Consider the following 19,484-nt stretch of genomic DNA (forward strand, 5'->3'; position numbering starts at 1 on the left):
CACGCCTTTGTCCACCTATATCAGCCGCTAAGCTGCTTTGTAAACTGTTTCGGTTCGTGGCTCTTCCACATAAGGAATTGAAATTACAGATCACATCTCATAATATCTTAGACCTCCTTAACTTAGACCGAAATGAAAAGGCCTGAGTTCAATCAGGCCGAATTTAATTGCTATAATGTCCGCCATGACATGCTATGAGATGAGTATATAGACATAACCACACAATTAGCTATGAGACGGCATAATGAAGTAAATAGGTTGACAGTAATTAATAAACTAGTTTAACTACTTTAACATATAATTATGTCACCTAAGCAATTCATGGCTGATTGAACTTGTGTCAAACGTATTATGCTAATAAAGTTGTAATGACGTCGAGGTCTTGAAAAGAGAATGCTACATAAGAGCGATCATCAACCTCCCAAATTCTGTTATATTTTTATATGTACGGCAAAGAAGCTAACGGCCCACCTAATTGTAAATAGGAACCGTTGCCTATATACTTGATCACTGCCTATAATATCCTTCCATTCCATCCTTGTCTATATGAGTCTAGGTAGCGAACTTTGTAAAAGTGCATGCACAATATTTCAATGTATTCGTAATGCTACAGGTCTAATGCACCTGACACAACAATACTACAGACATTACTTCCTTAGTAACGCCATCAGAGCCTCAGAAAACTAAGAAGTCACCCGTAACCTGTAATTTCACTGCCTTATCTCACCCTTCAACCGAAACATATCTTACAAAAGCTGTAAATCATACTGGTGCAATATACCATAATCATCATTTAAAAAAATCTAGAATACAAATATATGTGTTAATATTACCATATATTATTATTACTTTTTGCTTTTCAATAAATATGTCCTAGAAACAGTACAGTTAAAAATATCCAATTTAAATTTAAGAAATTAAGTTACATCCGAGCTTCCTTTCAGTATTTTTGTATCTTTGTGATTTAATCCCATCTCAATAATTAGACTTTAAACGAAATTTAATATAAATACAGATAGATCACATTACAAAATATGTCTAGGTACACAATTCGGTTATGGATTATACCTAATTTATTTCAATGAATTATAATATGATTATGTACTTCATATAATAGTTCATGGTACTTTAGTGTTGTTATATTATTATCGATAAAATATACGAACACTGTAAAGGTCACGCAAATAACGATCATGATAACATGAAACCGCGACTCCCAGATATCACTGTACAAATATGATTCAATAAAATAGTTTCGCATCTGAAAGGGAATATATAAGTACACCTCATAATAAATTATTAAGGATAATTAATCATTAAATAAAAATGAATGCATACTACTACGTATAGAATCTGTAGTTTTATTTTTTATTAGGTACATGCTACAATTTCTAAACCTGTTTATTTTTTATACGACTTTAAGTACCTATTTTGTTTTGTGTAACCAAATCTTTGACATCTTAATATATCAAAACCGAAATACCTAATTAAAAAAAAATTAAGATTGGTTTTGATAACATCAATTACATCCTAATTAATTATACCTATAGGTACCTATATCCAGTAACTCATAATAATAATATGGTTATTGAATGTGACTGATGGAGTAAATAACATACAGGTAATATTGAAATAAAAATACGAATGGGGTTCTTTGCAGGTTCTTATCAAATAAAGGTTAGCCAGAAACAAAATATTTTTATGTAAATCTGTGATACTTACTCTTTTTAGCACAGCAATTTTGTAAGCAATCGCATGAGCGGAGATCACATAGAAGTTTAATTGAGGGTAGTTTAAAATTTCAATATGACTTACATATTTAAACTCAAGTCTAAAACGAATCAATTTAGTAATTGGTTATTCATCATATTGGTTAATCAGCTCGTGTGTCAAAATTAGTTTTTTTAACATTACTAAAAGAAATGTCCTACGAAATATTTTATTTTGTTCTTATCTTCAGTCCCGGTAAGTATATCATTTTATTGTTTCAATAAAAATCGAAAAAGTTACAGAGAAATACCTATTATCACCATGCGGTTACCGTAATAGCACATTCAATTAGGAATTTACTACTTACATAATAATTAATATTTAAAAAATCGGTTATTCACTGCAAATTTTATTATTCTGTAAATAATATTAGTATTATATATGTCAATTAAATACATCATAAAATTTTTGTATTTTCCTTTAAAAATAATTGAATAATTATTCTCTATTGATAGTACCCACATACATATAATATAATAATATCTACTCGTATATATATATATATATTATTATTATTATTATTATCGACGATCAGCGCGACAGTTGACGGGTCCCATCTGGCAATACGTCCACCATGTATACAATGTGTTCAGAAGACTTACTACTTAAATTGACATAAAGTAATTTATTCGACCGACTTTAGAAAGGAGATTCTCAATTCGCTATCATGTTTTTTGTATTGGATGACTTGAATAATTCCGAATCATAATTTATTATTATTTATTATTATAAATAATAATAAATTATGATTCAAAAATATATATCTCTTTTCTATTGAAAAGAGATATACATTTTTGGTGTTTTTATTTTCTTTTGTGAAACGAATTACTGGTAAAGAAAATCATCATCCTTACTTTCATTTTCTATCAAAAAAAATTATAGTTACAGAAGTGAAGTATATTATACAAATATTCTACCTTAAATTTACTAATTAAAATAAAACCGTTATTTATTATTATACAGCTTTATAAATTTATTTTCTATATTAACAAACAGTATTATCAAGACATATAGTGCCGCGATATTCAGATTTGGACGACGAAGAGCAACATTTATTCCGTGCTGCATATGACACCCCAGCATATAATAACGACGAATACCAGTACTCCGAGGACCTCCCTCTTGGCAAGCTGGATCTCATGAAGGACGGCGTGTGGGCTCTGAAAGCTAAGATCAAGGAACTAAAAGCATTCGATAAAGCACTGGCTGCGAATATGCTAGATACCAGACTAAAAGTGAAAGATCTTCTGGAGAATCATTTAAAACCATTAAAAAATCATCATCACGATACGTACGACAAAAAGAAACCGTATGTATACCAGGTGAGGAATGTTATATTACCTACATAATATTCAATAAATAATTTTATGTCATAGTGATATTTTATTGCAAAAGTAATTCTGTCGCAGTTATTTCTGTAACTAAATAAAGTAAGTAAGTAGCTAGCAAAAGGAGTTGTAGAGTGAAATTACGGGACAAGTGTGCTGTCACGGGCGTCACAGTGTATCCTTTTTTATCCTTAGTTCATGTATATTAATTTGTCATGAAAATAACGGTCTATCGCTTTTGAAATAAATATCTTAAATATATTATATAGTACCATTCACACGATTTAGACTTGTGAATCTCTCAAAATATTTGAAATCTGATTTAATGCTAATTTAGACCAGTAGGCATTGAGAAGTGTGACCCCATCCCATCCTTACCATGACGTGTTTTTTATTAGTAAATCAATTTGTGTTATCACTTCCAGGCCTCATACCCACAATACGAGCCGGTGTATCCGCCGGCGCCGCACTATATTGCGCCCCAGTACCCCGCTCCTGTTCAGCACTACGGAGGTCAGCAATACGAACACGACCCTTATTACGGACATTAATTTTCACATAATCAGTACCATTAAAACGCAGGACGTATCCAATTATTAATTAATTCTCATTATCTTCTTTTAAAAAAAAGAACAAAGTGTTGAATTAATTGCAGGCAACATTTATGTCTCTTTTTAAATTATTCACGTTATTGAAGTTTACTAATAATTATTTCAATAAATTTGCTGTGTATTAACAGAACCCTTTGTCTTGTGTATCATTTTGTACGCGGTCTGGTTCTCCGCTGGACTGCTACAACCTGATATGATTGTCATAAGAAAGTGCATTAATAAAATAAAATCTTAATTGGCAAGGTCAGTAGTAGTGCTGGGTGTTGTAGTCGAATGCGGCGCGCGCGCAGGGCACTCGTGTACTAGAAGCAAATCGCTTTTCCAATTCGAAATTTTGAATAACGATTTAGAAGGTTTCGCTTAGTTGTGCACAGTGTATCGGAAGCCGCCAAATATAAATAAAAAAATAAACAGAATTTAACCGTTCCTCAGTAATTTACATTAAGATGATCTTATTAGTAATACCCGAAAAAGTGGACATGTCTCTTTCAATACAATAGAATTGGCGAGTGTATTTCTGGAGGTGTACACCTATTGTTATAAGACGAGATGATTAACATCTATTCATGGATTTTTTTTCTGGTACGTTCTTGATAGTTATTCATTTTAGTATACAATAATATCTATAAATTAATGTATTCCAATTTAATAACAAATATTAACATAACATCTACTCATCGTTGAACAGTTCTTTATATTTATATACTCACTTATTTCCTGGCCGGAAATATTAGGTATGTTATACTATTCACGAAACATAGCAAATTCCAACGTAAACTAATCCAAAAGAATATTTTGTAGATTTTAATGAAAAAAATCTTTATCATTGCATCCGTTATTACGAAGTTTATACTGGCATGAGTAGTTCATATTTGCTCTAATTTCTGAAAATAGTAATAACAAACATATTCATATGCTAAGTACAACACAAATAGTACAATAATGTACATAATATAATACTATTAGAGAAGTCAAATAGCTATCAGAATAGATGCTTGCCTAATAATTTTAAAGTGACTACATAAGTTGTTTGTCATTTATATACACCTAAGTATGCCAATATCCATTACAGCAATTCCTAAACAGCTTCTAGCAGTTCATAGTTTCAGGTCCACCTTTACCTACATAAATTTTATTCACTGTTAATAAATAACGATTACTAAACAACAGAAATAACCCTTGCTATAAATACATTTTAAATATTATAGAGGAATATAAACGTATTTTAGGATTCATAACAAAAATATATGAATTGTATTACGACTTTTTATATTCATTCATGTATCTATCACAGTGTTATATTATATATCAGAAATTATGTATAAATGTCATAGATTAGAAATTTTCATTACTTTTCTATTCATTTTCATTATTTAGAACCTAACCATAATAAAAAAAAATTATTACTATTTTACAAAATATGGTGTGAGGATATTCTAACAACATAGGATGTATTAACAGGAATGCATATTGCAAAAATTCCTGATATAAGGGTTCTTAAAACAAAAATCTGCAATAATTATAGATCTCTTTGTTACTTAGCTCATATTATGCCAGTACCTATTTAAAATAATATAATATCTAATCTATACCAACAGGGTTCTAATCATATTAATTAAAGGTGTATATTTGTTACACGTACAGAAGTAAATCAAAACACACTCTTATTAAGAACCCTCTGCCTGCTAATTCATACTATGATTACTTTCCAACCGGCTCTTAAAAATAATGACGTTCTTAATTCGACTGTATGTTTTCTTATTTGTATGTGAACCGATTTTAATTATTGTTTTGTATTTTAAAGCTGGTACTTGTCATGTGTTTCCACATAACATTCATTAAGATCTTACTAATAGTTTTGGCGTTATCTTGAAAAGGAAATGGTATAGTAAAATATGTATGTAAACTAGTCATAGCGGTATCACCATTCTTTTTCATCTTTTGATATTAATTACTAACGACCCACCCCAGGTTCGCACGGGTAAACTGCAGTGTTATAAGTTTATCATATACCTGTATTATAATTATGAATTTTCTAGCATAAACTCCCAAAATGGTAGTGACAAACGTATCAAAGTCTGTTGCGTGGTTTTGAAGAGGTACAGACGAAAACAGCGACTTCTATGTACATAATTGTCAGATGACAGCATGGTTAAAAAACTTTTAATAAAATATTGAATCGTATACTTTGTCCTTCATAGTTATAATAATTAGACAAATAGTTTTGTCACACCTTGACATACCATTCCTGTCTAATAATACGATCCAAATGTGACAATATACCCGATCTTTCCCTAGATAAATAGTAGGTACCCATATATGTATTGTCCTACAGTAATTGGTTTTGGTTTCTAATATGATTTCTAAATCATCACTCTACCTTATTATTATCATTACTCTTTTATTCTGCAGTCTATTTTTAACTTGTCTATCCACAATTATGTTACTTATTGTTTTAACCTCCATTTTCATAAAAGGTCTTTTGCCTTGTACCTAATGTGTGAGGGAGGGTTTGTAAGAAAAAATACAGAAATATTTAAAATGTAACTAGTAACAGCGATATCATAATAATCGATTGCTCCAAAAAAGAATATAACAAAAAACTATGATTAAAGAGCTATCAAATATTTCACTACATCCTTTTAAATTTATATTTGGTTATGATTTATTTTTTAACTTGTAAGAAGCGACAAAATACTCCACGTAGTACTTACTCCAGTAAGGCACGAAATAGTCCTATTGCTAGCAATACTAGCAATAAAAGGTCTGCCTCCACCCTCCTCAGGGTCTCCATGAAAACCATCCTGGTTGATTCCTAGTGCATCCACCATAATAGATTGACTCCAGCTCTTTCGCATCTTATAATCTTCAAGTAATACTAAAATACTAAATATACTTGTGTCTGTACAGAAAACGATAAAAATTATAAGTAGGTATACGAAACACTTGTATTCATGAGTTTAAAAAAAAAATGAGAATACTAATATCAGAAACAGCTTTATGGATTTGTATGTGGTTTTTCTAATATATTGTAGCAAGCATTCCGTAGCAATTAGGGTGTATCTGATTGCAATCAATTCACAAACTAAAAATTAGGAGTATATCTCGTAAACGACCTGTCTATTAGGTATTATGTAGAACCTATGCTTATTACAAGTACCTAACTCAGTTGCGTGTGCCGATAGCAATAGATAAATAGATAAGCTTTTGATACAGCAGTATGTGAACAATGAACTATGTTAAAAATGTATAAAATGTCTTAAACATCTGAGATCTTAATCGTATTTTACATTTACCTACTTCCAATATGTGAACAGCTCTCGTTAATCTTCACCATCGCTGCAAAACAAAAAAGAACAGCAAATAAAACACAGCAGACGTAGTTAATAAATGCCACCGTGATATTTACATAAACTTGATCGGTGACTAAGAAAAAGTGATCTAGTTGAAGCCACAGCAGATAACTTCCTGATGCAAACGGTGCATGCATGGTTAAGGTTTATTTTTATTCTTATTAAACATAATCAACCGATTTCAAAGAAGAGGAAACATAGGCCATATTTGATTTTAGAGATTCTGCTCGATATTTTCATTCGATAGATTTTGATTCAATGTTTTTTCAATTAAAAATTATACTCTCTTATTAATTTCGCATTGTTTTTGCTAAACTTACAATATATTTATATATACCTACTGTTATCTAGTATTATATTCTATTATCTTTATATTATTATGTGTACAAGTAGGTATATAATATAAAAATTAATTTAATAATTTATAGAAATTAAATTTGTTGTCTGTAGTGAAATAAATAAAATGAAGTTTCCCAAAAACACTATTCATATTCTATTATACAATTGACAGTGAATGGTATATTATATTTCATATTACTTGTTTGCCACACCCATATTACCAGTGCGACAATATATAAACTCCTTCCGATATATTTTAGCACACCTACATACCAAGTGAACTTGACAAGGTTACAAAAAACCCGACAGTTCATTTCTACAATTCTACGGTACAAAGTTTGTCTATACCTTACTAATATTAGATACTCGAAAGTTTCTGAGTATAGATGGAAGGATGGATATTTGTTACTCTTTCACATTCACTCGTGAACGAATTTTGATAAAACTATACAGTAATAAGCTTTCACATCAGAATAACACGTAGTATTGTACTTAAATATAGAAAGAAATATTAGGAACTCTCAGAACAGCTAACAAAGCATAGATATAATAGTTACTGCGCAAAATCTTAATTTGTAAATTAATGTCATATCAATACAACTTATATTGTATATACACATATAAGTATAGGTATATATTTTGTATAATTGCTATTTCCTATTAGCAAATAAGGAGTCATGTATACTGTAACGCTCATAACTATAAACTCATGAGTTGTCTCTCTTCGTGTTCTCTGCTTAGAGATTCCACTTTGTCAGGCCTAATTGTCTATCTAGTATTGAAATTACCTACCTAATAGGATTTTTAGTGCGAAGAAGTGTAGAGTAGAATGGAAAATCAATAATTTATTCAAAAACACTTGTGAATATCTTTCACTTTTGTTTATCTACAGCTCATTCGGAAAGCTTTTTCATCACGAGAAGAACGATAAAGACATTTAAATGTTGCTCTTTTAAAAAAAAATTTTGTAACTTTATATTATTAAGTTTAAAGTATGAATACAAACTACCAATTATTCAGCAGAATCAAAATATTAAAAACACAACGAAAAGTAACATACAATTAAAATATTATAATAAGTATGCCATGTCTTCCTCAGACAAATACATCTTAAAAATCAGGTTCTTAGACATATCTACTTTATAAATAAACCTTAGCATATATAGATCCGTTTATCCTTTGTATTCTCAAGTTCTTTATCATGGCACAATTTATTTGCATCCGACTTTAAAATACCGCACGATCTGGTAAATCAGAACTGGTTTACTCGCCTCACCCTGTAGGCCTATACAGCCGATAGCGACTTGTACAAAGCACATATTGAAGGTAGCTAATAAAATATAATATATCATGCCGGCAACCATCCACATTTAATAATAAAATGATAATAACCCTGGATAATTCACACAGCGCCATCTAATCCCAAGCTAAGCAGAGCTTGTGCAATGGGTACTGGACAACAAATTTTTTCGTAAGTTTGTACTACGTAATATACGTAGAAAACAACTAGACTTATACGAACACACATTTTTATGAATACAAATGTTTGAAACGTGCGAGGAAACTGTTAGACCACCGAGGTCTGAATATGTATCTCTCTGTTTGTTCGTTTGTTCCTTTAATTTTTTTCATGATTAATAATTTTTCATCTAATAGGTATTTTAGGAATATATTACATTAAATCGAGATTTCTTTCATTTCATTGACAAATTCGTGAGATATGATAACTTATACGTATCTAATTATTTCTACTGAAAAAAAATATGATTGTACTTTTGTAAACACAAACAATAGTAGAAACAATTAGATCTACTAAAATTTTACATAAAGACTCTAAAAATTACTAAATCAAAAACCTATTTCTTATATTTCTAATCTATTTCATTTGTTTTTTCCTATAGACCGGAGTGTCTGCAGAAAACCAAATAAAATTTTTCAAGACTATTTTTAATTACTATAACGTGTATAGCGACATAGATATAGATATACATTTTTATATGAATTATGTATCTGTAGGTAGGATTACGTTGCATCCGTTGTCTTACCGTGTTTTGGCAAATTCTTTATGTAGCATGCTTACATATAATTAAAATCTTAGAAACCAACAGTCGGTTGCAATGTAAGAAATAAGAATTTTATAGTATAGGATTGTTACAAGAAAATGATAAAATTATTGTTAATTTAATTATGCGCAACGAATATCATTCACATCTATTGGCTTCAAATTATAATCACTGAGATTGGTCTGTGGTAGGATATAGCAATTAGTACAGGAAGGGCGTAGTTATAACAAGAAAATCGTTTCTAATAGCAATCTCAGTCAGTATTCCAATACCAATAACTTTGATCCGTTATTAACTTATTATCTCAATGATTAATTCTGATATTAATCATTGAGTCTACAAGTAGATATACCTGTAGACTGTATCTATTTATTGAATATTAGCAAGTGCGATTGAATTTACCTACATTAATTTAATACAATATTAAAAAAAAATATAACACGACTGTTATACCAAATGTGGTAGGCACAGGTGTCATTGTCATCAGTTTTCAATGTCGTGGAAACCGCAACTCTTAATATATCCTCATTTCACTAAATACATCCATCGATATTTTCATTACTGGAGAATCAGTCAAAAACATAATCTAGTTTGTCGTCGTATATTCAGTCACACTGCCATAAACTGACCGGTATAAAAGGTTCATATGTGTTAATGAAGCTGAAACTATAACAAACAAACTATTAAATTTATGTTACCATTTATACCATTGGTAACAATTAAGACGCAATTATTGAAATCTTCTGTATTAAAAATATGTAATCGGTAATGAAATCTACATCAAAATACGTTGTTTGGTGTAGAAGCAACGAAGTTTTACTCGCACTTATGTCCTGCCTCCGTACATACCATTAACGTAGGTAGAATCACAATTGTCATCGTCCCTAATAATAGTCCAACCGGGTGAAATATTATGTATTATTATGGCCTGCCACATAGTGGAACACTATTGAATCGTAACGAAATAAAATCATTAACAACTACGCATTCCGCAGTAACTACATAAAAACGTAACTAAGTGTCTTGTAGCTTTAAATTGAGATGACCGAATCCTTTTTTAAAAAGTATTGTCATGGACCAGAATTCTAGATATTCAATAGTATAAATAAATAAAACTACCTATTATAAGTGTAAGTATCTATTTATTTCTGCTAACCTTTAATGAAAAAATCGTGAGGCTCGATTAAAATATCGTAGGTACCTAATTTTTAATTGAATGCCATACCTATTCACCGGTAATGATGAACAATTTCCGGAAACTACGTACCTACCTACTTGTTACTCATATATTTGAAATGAAAAATAAAAAATATTATTACATTGTTACTTTATTTGGTAGGGACCCCTCATTTCTAAAGCAAATACAGTAGTAAATTTAATTAATTCAACGTTAATACGTTGGTATGACACTAAATATTTATTAATTTGATTTAATAAACTATTTAGTCTATAAATAAACTCAATACAAATTTGCGTCGATACCAATTGATAAATTTAAATTTGATTAATAAAGTATTCGATAAATAACCATTAATTACTATACATGTCTATTAGAGTTTTAATTAGGAAAGCAATTATTCATGTTTCGGGTGTCGTTAGATGTTACATTATTATTAACAATGTTTCGATGCTCCAGTTAAATGCAAAAAAGAAATATGTTGGCGGCCTTCGCGTTTCACTGCCACGACACCGGCTCGTGGCGTGTGGCGTTAATCGTATTCTTATGTAGTTCTCGAGCGAACTAGTTTCGAAGAATACTCCCAAATACGAACTACACCAACTAGTTCGCAGATTTCTCGCTATTTAGATCTTTTGGTGAAATAATATAAGGTAATATTATTGTATATAAAATAAAGATACAGGTGTTGAGGTGTGAGTTGAGAGGTGACCTCTATTATACCGAATGATACCTACAATCAATCAGTCTTTGTTACTTGCAAATTACTTAAATGTATGATATAAATGTAGATAGAGAAAAAAAAACTATGATCATAAAAAAAATAACATTTTTCTGATGTGAGGCATATAAGACACATTGGTGCAAATAAAAAGTTGAGATAATATAATACATTGCACGAATCTGATGTGATGTGATATAACCTTGGTGATAAATTATATTTGCTGTTTTTGTTGATCATCACTTTTCTATTGCAGCGAATAAACTAAAAGAACGATATAGTTCGCAATGTCGAAATATATTGGCTCGTGAACTATTATGCACAAGACTAGTTTGTAGGCTGCCGCATGGCTACCTTCAAACCTACAGGGCGTGCCTTACTGACTTATCTACGTATTAAAATAATGTGTGGGTACGTTTACATACTTTTAATTTTTGCTACATCAATCGTGAAACCATATAGGTACCACTGTAGTTTCTTGTAGAAAAAACCTTACATTCATTTACTGTCACTGTATTGAAATGCTGTTCAAAAATAAGACAACTTGGACTTGTCTCTTATATATGTGTTATTATAATTTGTGATATCAGGATCTCGTGAAAAATTTTACAGCTTTGAAGCAATGTCATTCTTGTTTACATTTAATTTGACGGTTAGCTACATTAAAACAAAGCATAAATACAACACTTGTTTCCCACCGCAAGTAGTAAGTAATCGGTAGGTCGGTAGTAAGTATAATTCACTGCATTGAAATAAATTCTAAATACGTAATATTATTTTTTAATTATTGCATATTACCTATCTCTTACTTTGACAGTTAATTGAATTGAATTTTTGCTTATAAGGTCACACGTGTCTACGTTACCAATTTTCAATGAGAAAGGTTAATGTATATTGTATAATAGAAATATAATCATTGATTTGATTACATGGATTGGTGGCTACCAATCCATGTAATCAAATCAATGATTATTTTATTTATTAAAAATTTGATTATATCCTATCTGCCTATCGTAGGCGGCTGCCTACGATAGGCAGATAGGTCAAATGTGTACCTACTCAGTTAGTATTTATTTTGTAATAACCAAAATCAATATGAATTCATATCGATTGCAATTATTAAGGCATTAGATGTAAAAAACCTTTTCTGCTAATTTAAAGCCATCTAAACAAATAATTTGATTCGAAACATTTTTCACATTTGGCTGTAATTTCTAATTCCGAGGTTTATATATACAGCATATTTACTTATTTATATTTTATACATTCAATATAGAGAGAGATATATACAAAATAAATGAACTTGGATAAATCAGACAAATTAAATATTAACTGTTGTATGTGATTTGTTAATTCGTTATGATGCTAGTACCTACATAATTTATAAATAATACTGCTTAGATTAACACATCTGGATGTGCAATCCTATATATCTACCAATGCGTATAAATCGTTGGTACGTTGCATAATAATTAATTAGTAATTTTAGCAGTCTTTGGCAAAACCTTTTAATTTCTGAATGAATAAAGCATCGTACATCATACCTTGAGATATTTTATAGTCTAAATTCACTCACTCTAAACCGCAAATAATACACACATTATCTGTAGCAACAAATAAAACTGACGGGTTTGTTTGAACGCTCTATTGGATGGATATAAAGATTATTTTATTTATGATACCCCAATTCTTATCATTAAAATATCATAAATAAAAGGAGGCCTATTTAATTTCACGCTAAGCCACGACGGTCGAACCAAAAACAATTAGAAAAATTTAGACTAAACCCAAACGATGTCTATGGATACAGCTAGTAATTTGCACGATTTGCATGTAAATTTTTTTTAATAAAAATACTTTACGTGATAATTAGAACATTTATTGGTAGCTACATCTGGAGCGCTATCATGGTCGCGTACTTAATATTTATTTATCACGTCATCAGTAGGGATGTGAAAAAATCATCTATAATGGAAAAAAATATTTTTGTTATAATATCGATATATTTTTATAATTAATATTAATATTCTAGTAAATCTTTTGCTTACAAATAAGGACTGTAGGTACACTGACAGGCTAAGAGACGTCAAAACAGTTTTAAATATTCTATAAAAATGATTCTGTTTTTTGTTATTACAAAAATCGATTGTTTTTTTATTTAATTGTAAACAAACAAACGTAACACATTAAAATCATTAATAATCAATTTTTATGCATAATAGCACAACCCTAAGCAGACAGCCGATATACCGCCCGCACCAGCATCACGCTCGCAATCCACCGTCGCTGTCTGCCGCTCTGCTGAACTGTTTCCGCTCCTCAATTTGTAAACGCCCCGTCGCACTTCAATGTTAATTATTATAATTAACATATACGATACTAATCCATTCCATTTAAATAAATTAGAACTGCATGAAGTAATTTTCAATTCAAAAAAAACTTACGCGCCGATTGGTACATTCTTTTAGCAATGTGTATGTGTAGGTAATAACATACATTGTTAACTTTTGTGACATTATCAATCACGTTTTTTTTTATATTTATTACTTATTTCACTTATTGAGGTATCAATAAAAGAGGTCAAAAAGATGTGTTTGAGAATATACAAGCATCTATAGGATTAGTGTTATGTGGGTAATGCTGTTACTAATAGTTATTATATAAAATAAATTTAAATCTACAACTTTGCATTACATATTTTACACTTGCATTAGAAAACCATACTTAAGCTTCCTTTCGCAATTCTCAAATAGTTAATAATAATAATAAATAGGTATACTTATCAATAATAAGTTTGTTGTTTGACATCGGGACTATTAGAAAGTAATATGAACATGTACTAAACCTAAAACCACTAGGGTAATGAAATCGATTCCGTGTAAACGTGTGTGAAAGAGTGACCAGGTAATGACTTTAAACAAATGTAGCACAATGTAGTTAGTGCTAACCAGTTCCACATATCTCATAGGTCAGACTGACGTATTAACTTTTTACACTGACAAGTTAAGGCGAATGTCCGTGTTCAAGTATCCGGAACGTGTCGCCGAGGTATTTCAATTACGAATGTAAAAAGTTACAATTAATGTTTTGTTTGGTAATTAATGTAAAATACCGCCACTTACTTATATCAGTCAAATACCATATGTACCATAGTACCTTACATAATTATTTCCTAATTATGTATAATAAACTACCAAACTAACAATAATATTAGGTACCTACATACATTTTTATTTTGTACATAAATTATTTTTTTAATGTTTCTTGGTTATAAACACGAAATAAAATATTTTGGCACTTACAATAATGAATTATTTTGTCTTACAGATCCTGCAATGTGTTCTCGTTACACCGTGGCCTGTCCATATTGAACTGGATGAAAAACAAGTAAATTCTGAATATGACCACAACACTCAAAATATACCAAAGTATGAGAACACTGCTTATCCTCATAATGAACAAGTCATATCTGTAAGAATTACATCGTCAGTGGCTGTAGGCAGGCAGAAAGGAAAGCATGTGCCAAATAATTTTGAAAGTACTGGCTATACCTATAACGAACCTATAATATCCACCACAGATCCTACGACAAAAATAAGTAATTCAGAAAATGTAAGGAATACAGTACTGGAAACTTCTAGTAATGCACCAGCTAGTCTTATTGGTGCTAACATAGAATTTATTAAACAACTCAATGCAAAGAAAGAGTTACAAGGACTATATAATGAAGAAAATATTCACCCAATTCAGTATAATATAAAAAAACATTCCGAAGAGTTTCATCGTCATAAAGATAATTATAATGATGACCGAGATACCCCAGCAGACATTCTAACAACGGATCATAATTATGAACAGAACGACTACAAAACTGATAATAAAAGTAGGAATTATAGTAGTGACTCGATATTAGAACACCATTACGATATCAACAGTGAAATTGGCAGGAATAACGAAAACGTACCAATTGCTCGATCACTGACTCGATCATTGAATAACGATGTTAATAAAAAGAACATTATAGTACGTGATCCATATCAATTTGAAACACACAATTCAAACTACAACGAATCGGATGATTCTATTGCTGAATCGTCAATTAAGGCAGTTTTAGAAATTAATGACAAAAATAATAAAAACAATGAAAACGTACCTATCGCCAGATCAGTACCAATAGTACCACCATCGAATAATTACATACAAGGTCTAAGAAATAAACCTCGTAATGAAAGAGGGAACAGCGCAAGTCTGACAACTGTTAGCTTTAATATAGTGCATGATGCGCCCAATCAAAATAATTACGATGAATCTAGAGACGTAAACAAAAATTCAGATACTACTCACGGAAATTTACAAACATTTTATGATCCGCCAAAAGTTTACAGTGAACCCGCTAAGATATATAGCGAACCTGCTAAATTTTACAGTGAACCCGCCAAAGTATATAGCGAACCAGCCAAAATTTACAGTGAACCAGCTAAAATTTATAGCGAACCTGCAAAAATTTACAGCGAACCAGCAAAATTTTACAGTGAACCCGCATCGCTACATTTACCTCCAAGCGTTCCTCCAAATTACTCTCCTTGGCAACCTACTCCAGTAGACGTCACGAGCACCGATAATACTACTCCAGTAACAACAATTACTAATCCCTCAGATATAATTATGAGACACTCGGTACTAGAACACCAACCAGAGAAAAATTATGAAGTAGATGAGAAAATTAGTGTTTTGAGTGAAGGTCGCATACATGGTGTTCAAGAGACAACTACAGAAAAATGTAAACAAGATAATTGTAAAGTAGGATATGTTGTAGAAGGAAGACAATACAAAAAGTATAGAGTAGAAGAAAGGACTTCAGATGGTTTTATAGTAGGTGAATATGGAGTGGTAAGAAATGAAGACGGAGCACTTAGAGGCGTCAGGTACACGGCAGATAGTGACGCTAGTCCCCGTCTCATATATGACGCTCTAATGAAGTTCCTACAGCTTAAGTGAAGTTAATAGTCAGGATAATTATAGGAACTTATTTAATAGTTGAATAAAAAAACACAACACTTATTTGCTCATTTATTAATATGTATGTACCATATTATATATATAAATAGCCAACAATGCAAAGTACTTCACAGTTTAAACAAATGTATTTTATTTAAGACTGACTTTATAATTGATAATTGATTTTCCATTTACTTCTGCAAAATCTTTCAGAGAATGAAAGATTTTGCAATCCATTTATTTTCCATAAAATAACTAAAAAATAACAAGGTAAACATGTAATAGCATATACATGTATATCAGTACATAATTTTTGTATTATGTCACTTGGATATAATTTCTGTACAAAACATTTAATTCGGTTCTACCCCATTTTGAGTCTTTGATACCGGAAAAGAAAAAAGGTTGGCTGATAGTTTGTTATGTATTCCTTCTTATATTTAACATATTTAGAAGGAATGTGGTGCCATGATCGAAAATGTTTCTATACTCTTTGTTTTAGAATATTAAGTTAACAATAGGCATTTTAATCTTATTGTAATTTTTATGTAGGTATGTACATAAAAATATGAATAAATATTGAGGAATATATTCTTTAAATGTTTCTTTAAAAATTTCAAATGATATGACACTTAATTTTCCACAAATTAGTAACAGATTTGATAATTACATGCACATCTATGAATTGTAATGTCACGTTGGATAGAATACAATGTTGACATTCATTTTGTACAGCTTATAGTAGGTTTATATTGCAACATATCCTGTCACTATAATTGAAAAAATCTATTATATTAAAGAGATAATATATAATAAATACATGTTTCTTAAATATATAAAAATCCATAGGTAATTACAGTTTCATTGGCTTATAATAAAATGAAAATCCTTTTATGCACAAACATTTCCTTATTAGGAAATTAGAGGACGTAAAATAGAGTCTAAACCAAAAAATATTCTAAAGTAATCAGCTTAGTTATTAAGAAAGTTCAATACATCACTAAAAAAGTTCCATACGTGCAATTGTTGCCATGCATAACCGCAAGTAGTTTTTTTCCGGACTACACAAATGCTGTTGCCCGCAGCTAACCGGATGATAGGGAGCGAGTGCAGATGGCACTCCAAACCCGCGAGAGAACTTATGGAGCGAATGAAGGTCAACTTCTTCTTGATGGTTGAACCTCGGTTCAGGCCGTAGTAATTTCGACCCGCGTTTGAATTGGATCGATCGGGAGAACGATGGGAGGGGAGACCGCAAGTGGTGCACTTGGCAAACAAAAATCTATTTGCCACTATATTCCCTCGAAATATTATATTCATATTTTATTACCCATAATAGATTATTTTAACAGGATCGATGGATTGTATTTATTCGATTATAATAACGATAACATCATCATTAGGTAATTAAGTATAATATTCAAGTTTTACCTTTTTAGAAACTTATGTATACAAATATTTAAAGTTTCCTATGGGTTAATTACTAGGTCATCGTTTCATCCTTAATCCTAATCAACAGCAGACGTTTAACTTTAAAATGTGGCATATTATTTCTTAACGATATCGAATAATATTAAATATCGATATTACTCATTATTACATATTCATTATTGTATATTTTGTCTAGAATTCTTATATAACTTGCAATCTTTAATAATGAATATATCAACTAGTATGTCGTAACAATAATAAATTAAATATTCTTAAAATGTATGCTGTATTGATTATGAATCATTTTTGTCAGTTAAAATTGCATTGTTCTGCCATACTGAAATAATTATAAATTATTCTAATACTTTCATTATAAAACACATATTCAAATAAAAATTATGTATGACCTGTTCAGGTAACTAGTACCTTTACACAACATATTGTCCTGCGAAAGTTTTAAGTAGAATTTGCTCTCAAACCAAATATGAACTCGACCTAAGGATAAAATTTGGCTAAGACTTTCATAACTTACATATAAACTTGTTGGCATATCAATTCGAATATCAGATATGTATGAAGTTGGTACAACACCTTCAAAGAAAGGTGAATTTTAATTCAAAATGCTAGTCTTACAAAATATTATAACTTTATACCTAAGCATTATTCCACAATGTCAATATGTTTGTTTTCGTATGCTTTCTATTTTAGATATTTAAGATATCTGGAGAATCGACGATATGGGTGGAAGAAAGAAAATATTTATAAAAAAATAAATATCATAAAGTATTTTAAATATTTACATTAAAGAAACTTTTTAACAACACTTCGTGCATTACCTAATTAACAACAATTTCAACACTGGTGGAAGCACATGGCATACAGTTACTCATCCTGACAAACAATATTTCTATCGGCCTGAGAGTACATGTTTATAAGATTTATATCATAGTAATGTTTCATTAATATTTTTAACATCTGAAATATTTTTACAAAAAAGATTTAACATGTTCCTAACAACAAGATGAGTATAAATATTTTTCCCATTCTCATCAATAAAACAAACTAACGTTTCAACAATTTGGGGGTCTATATTATTATATATCTACAATCATGGCCGACGAATGTGTTGTACGTCATGGTCCTTGGCTTATTTTATAGTACCTAATAGTTTAATAAATATCTATTTTTATCACAAAATTTTCTAATGCAAGCTAAACTAAATACAATTAACATCACTTATTAGACACTATAATGCAGCTAATAATGAAAAAAAGGGTAGCTTGAATAATGATATTATATGCATAAATATTTGATATTATTTATACGCTTCTTTTGCGTACCTGCCCATAACTTATGTAATGTATAATAGAAATTATTTGAAACTATCCATTAGAAAAGAATGCGGAAAAAAGTGGCGTTATTACAACCGCACAAGAAAATCACATTAACTCAAAGAAAAATCAAATCGTTGCAGCAAATACCTATAGGCCGACGAATTATAAATAACTAAAAACAAAGTCAGAAAATATGATAAAATAAAATAAAAAAATACTTAGACTTCACTACTTACCTATATATGTTCGTTACTTATTATATTCGCCAATGTTCGTTACTTATTACAACATTATTCACACGGCGACTCATTATATTCGAGTATTCATAACGCAAAATTTTGCTAATAAAAAATTAGGTA

The 19,484-nt window shown here is 30.2% G+C and overlaps 2 protein-coding genes and 1 long non-coding RNA gene across 4 annotated transcripts; 2 read left to right on the forward strand and 1 right to left on the reverse strand.

Moving 5' to 3' along the window:
• The first annotated feature begins 1,897 nt into the window (after positions 1-1,897).
• Positions 1,898-3,678, forward strand: LOC131841880 (uncharacterized). Its single transcript, XM_059190240.1, has 3 exons — positions 1,898-1,965; positions 2,767-3,092; positions 3,524-3,678. The coding sequence occupies exons 1-3, from the start codon at positions 1,923-1,925 to the stop codon at positions 3,647-3,649; spliced, it is 495 nt and encodes a 164-aa protein (XP_059046223.1). The 5' UTR covers positions 1,898-1,922; the 3' UTR covers positions 3,650-3,678.
• LOC131841881 (uncharacterized) lies at positions 2,847-7,473 on the reverse strand. Of its 2 annotated transcripts, none has more exons than XR_009357468.1 (5): positions 7,404-7,473; positions 7,010-7,048; positions 6,424-6,611; positions 4,420-4,593; positions 2,847-2,937 (listed from the first exon to the last, which is right to left on the reverse strand). It is a non-coding gene; the product is annotated as an uncharacterized LOC131841881 (long non-coding RNA). The 2 variants fall into 2 exon arrangements; XR_009357469.1 differs by having other exon boundaries at positions 7,006-7,048.
• On the forward strand, positions 3,963-16,951 carry LOC131841877 (homeobox protein 4). Its single transcript, XM_059190236.1, has 2 exons — positions 3,963-4,291; positions 14,690-16,951. The coding sequence occupies exons 1-2, from the start codon at positions 4,259-4,261 to the stop codon at positions 16,358-16,360; spliced, it is 1,704 nt and encodes a 567-aa protein (XP_059046219.1). The 5' UTR covers positions 3,963-4,258; the 3' UTR covers positions 16,361-16,951.
• Positions 16,952-19,484: the final 2,533 nt, after the last annotated feature.

This window comes from Achroia grisella, unplaced genomic scaffold, assembly GCF_030625045.1.
Source record: "Achroia grisella isolate CSIRO2021 unplaced genomic scaffold, CSIRO_AGI_Agris_v1 utg204, whole genome shotgun sequence".
NCBI lineage: Eukaryota > Metazoa > Arthropoda > Insecta > Lepidoptera > Pyralidae > Achroia > Achroia grisella.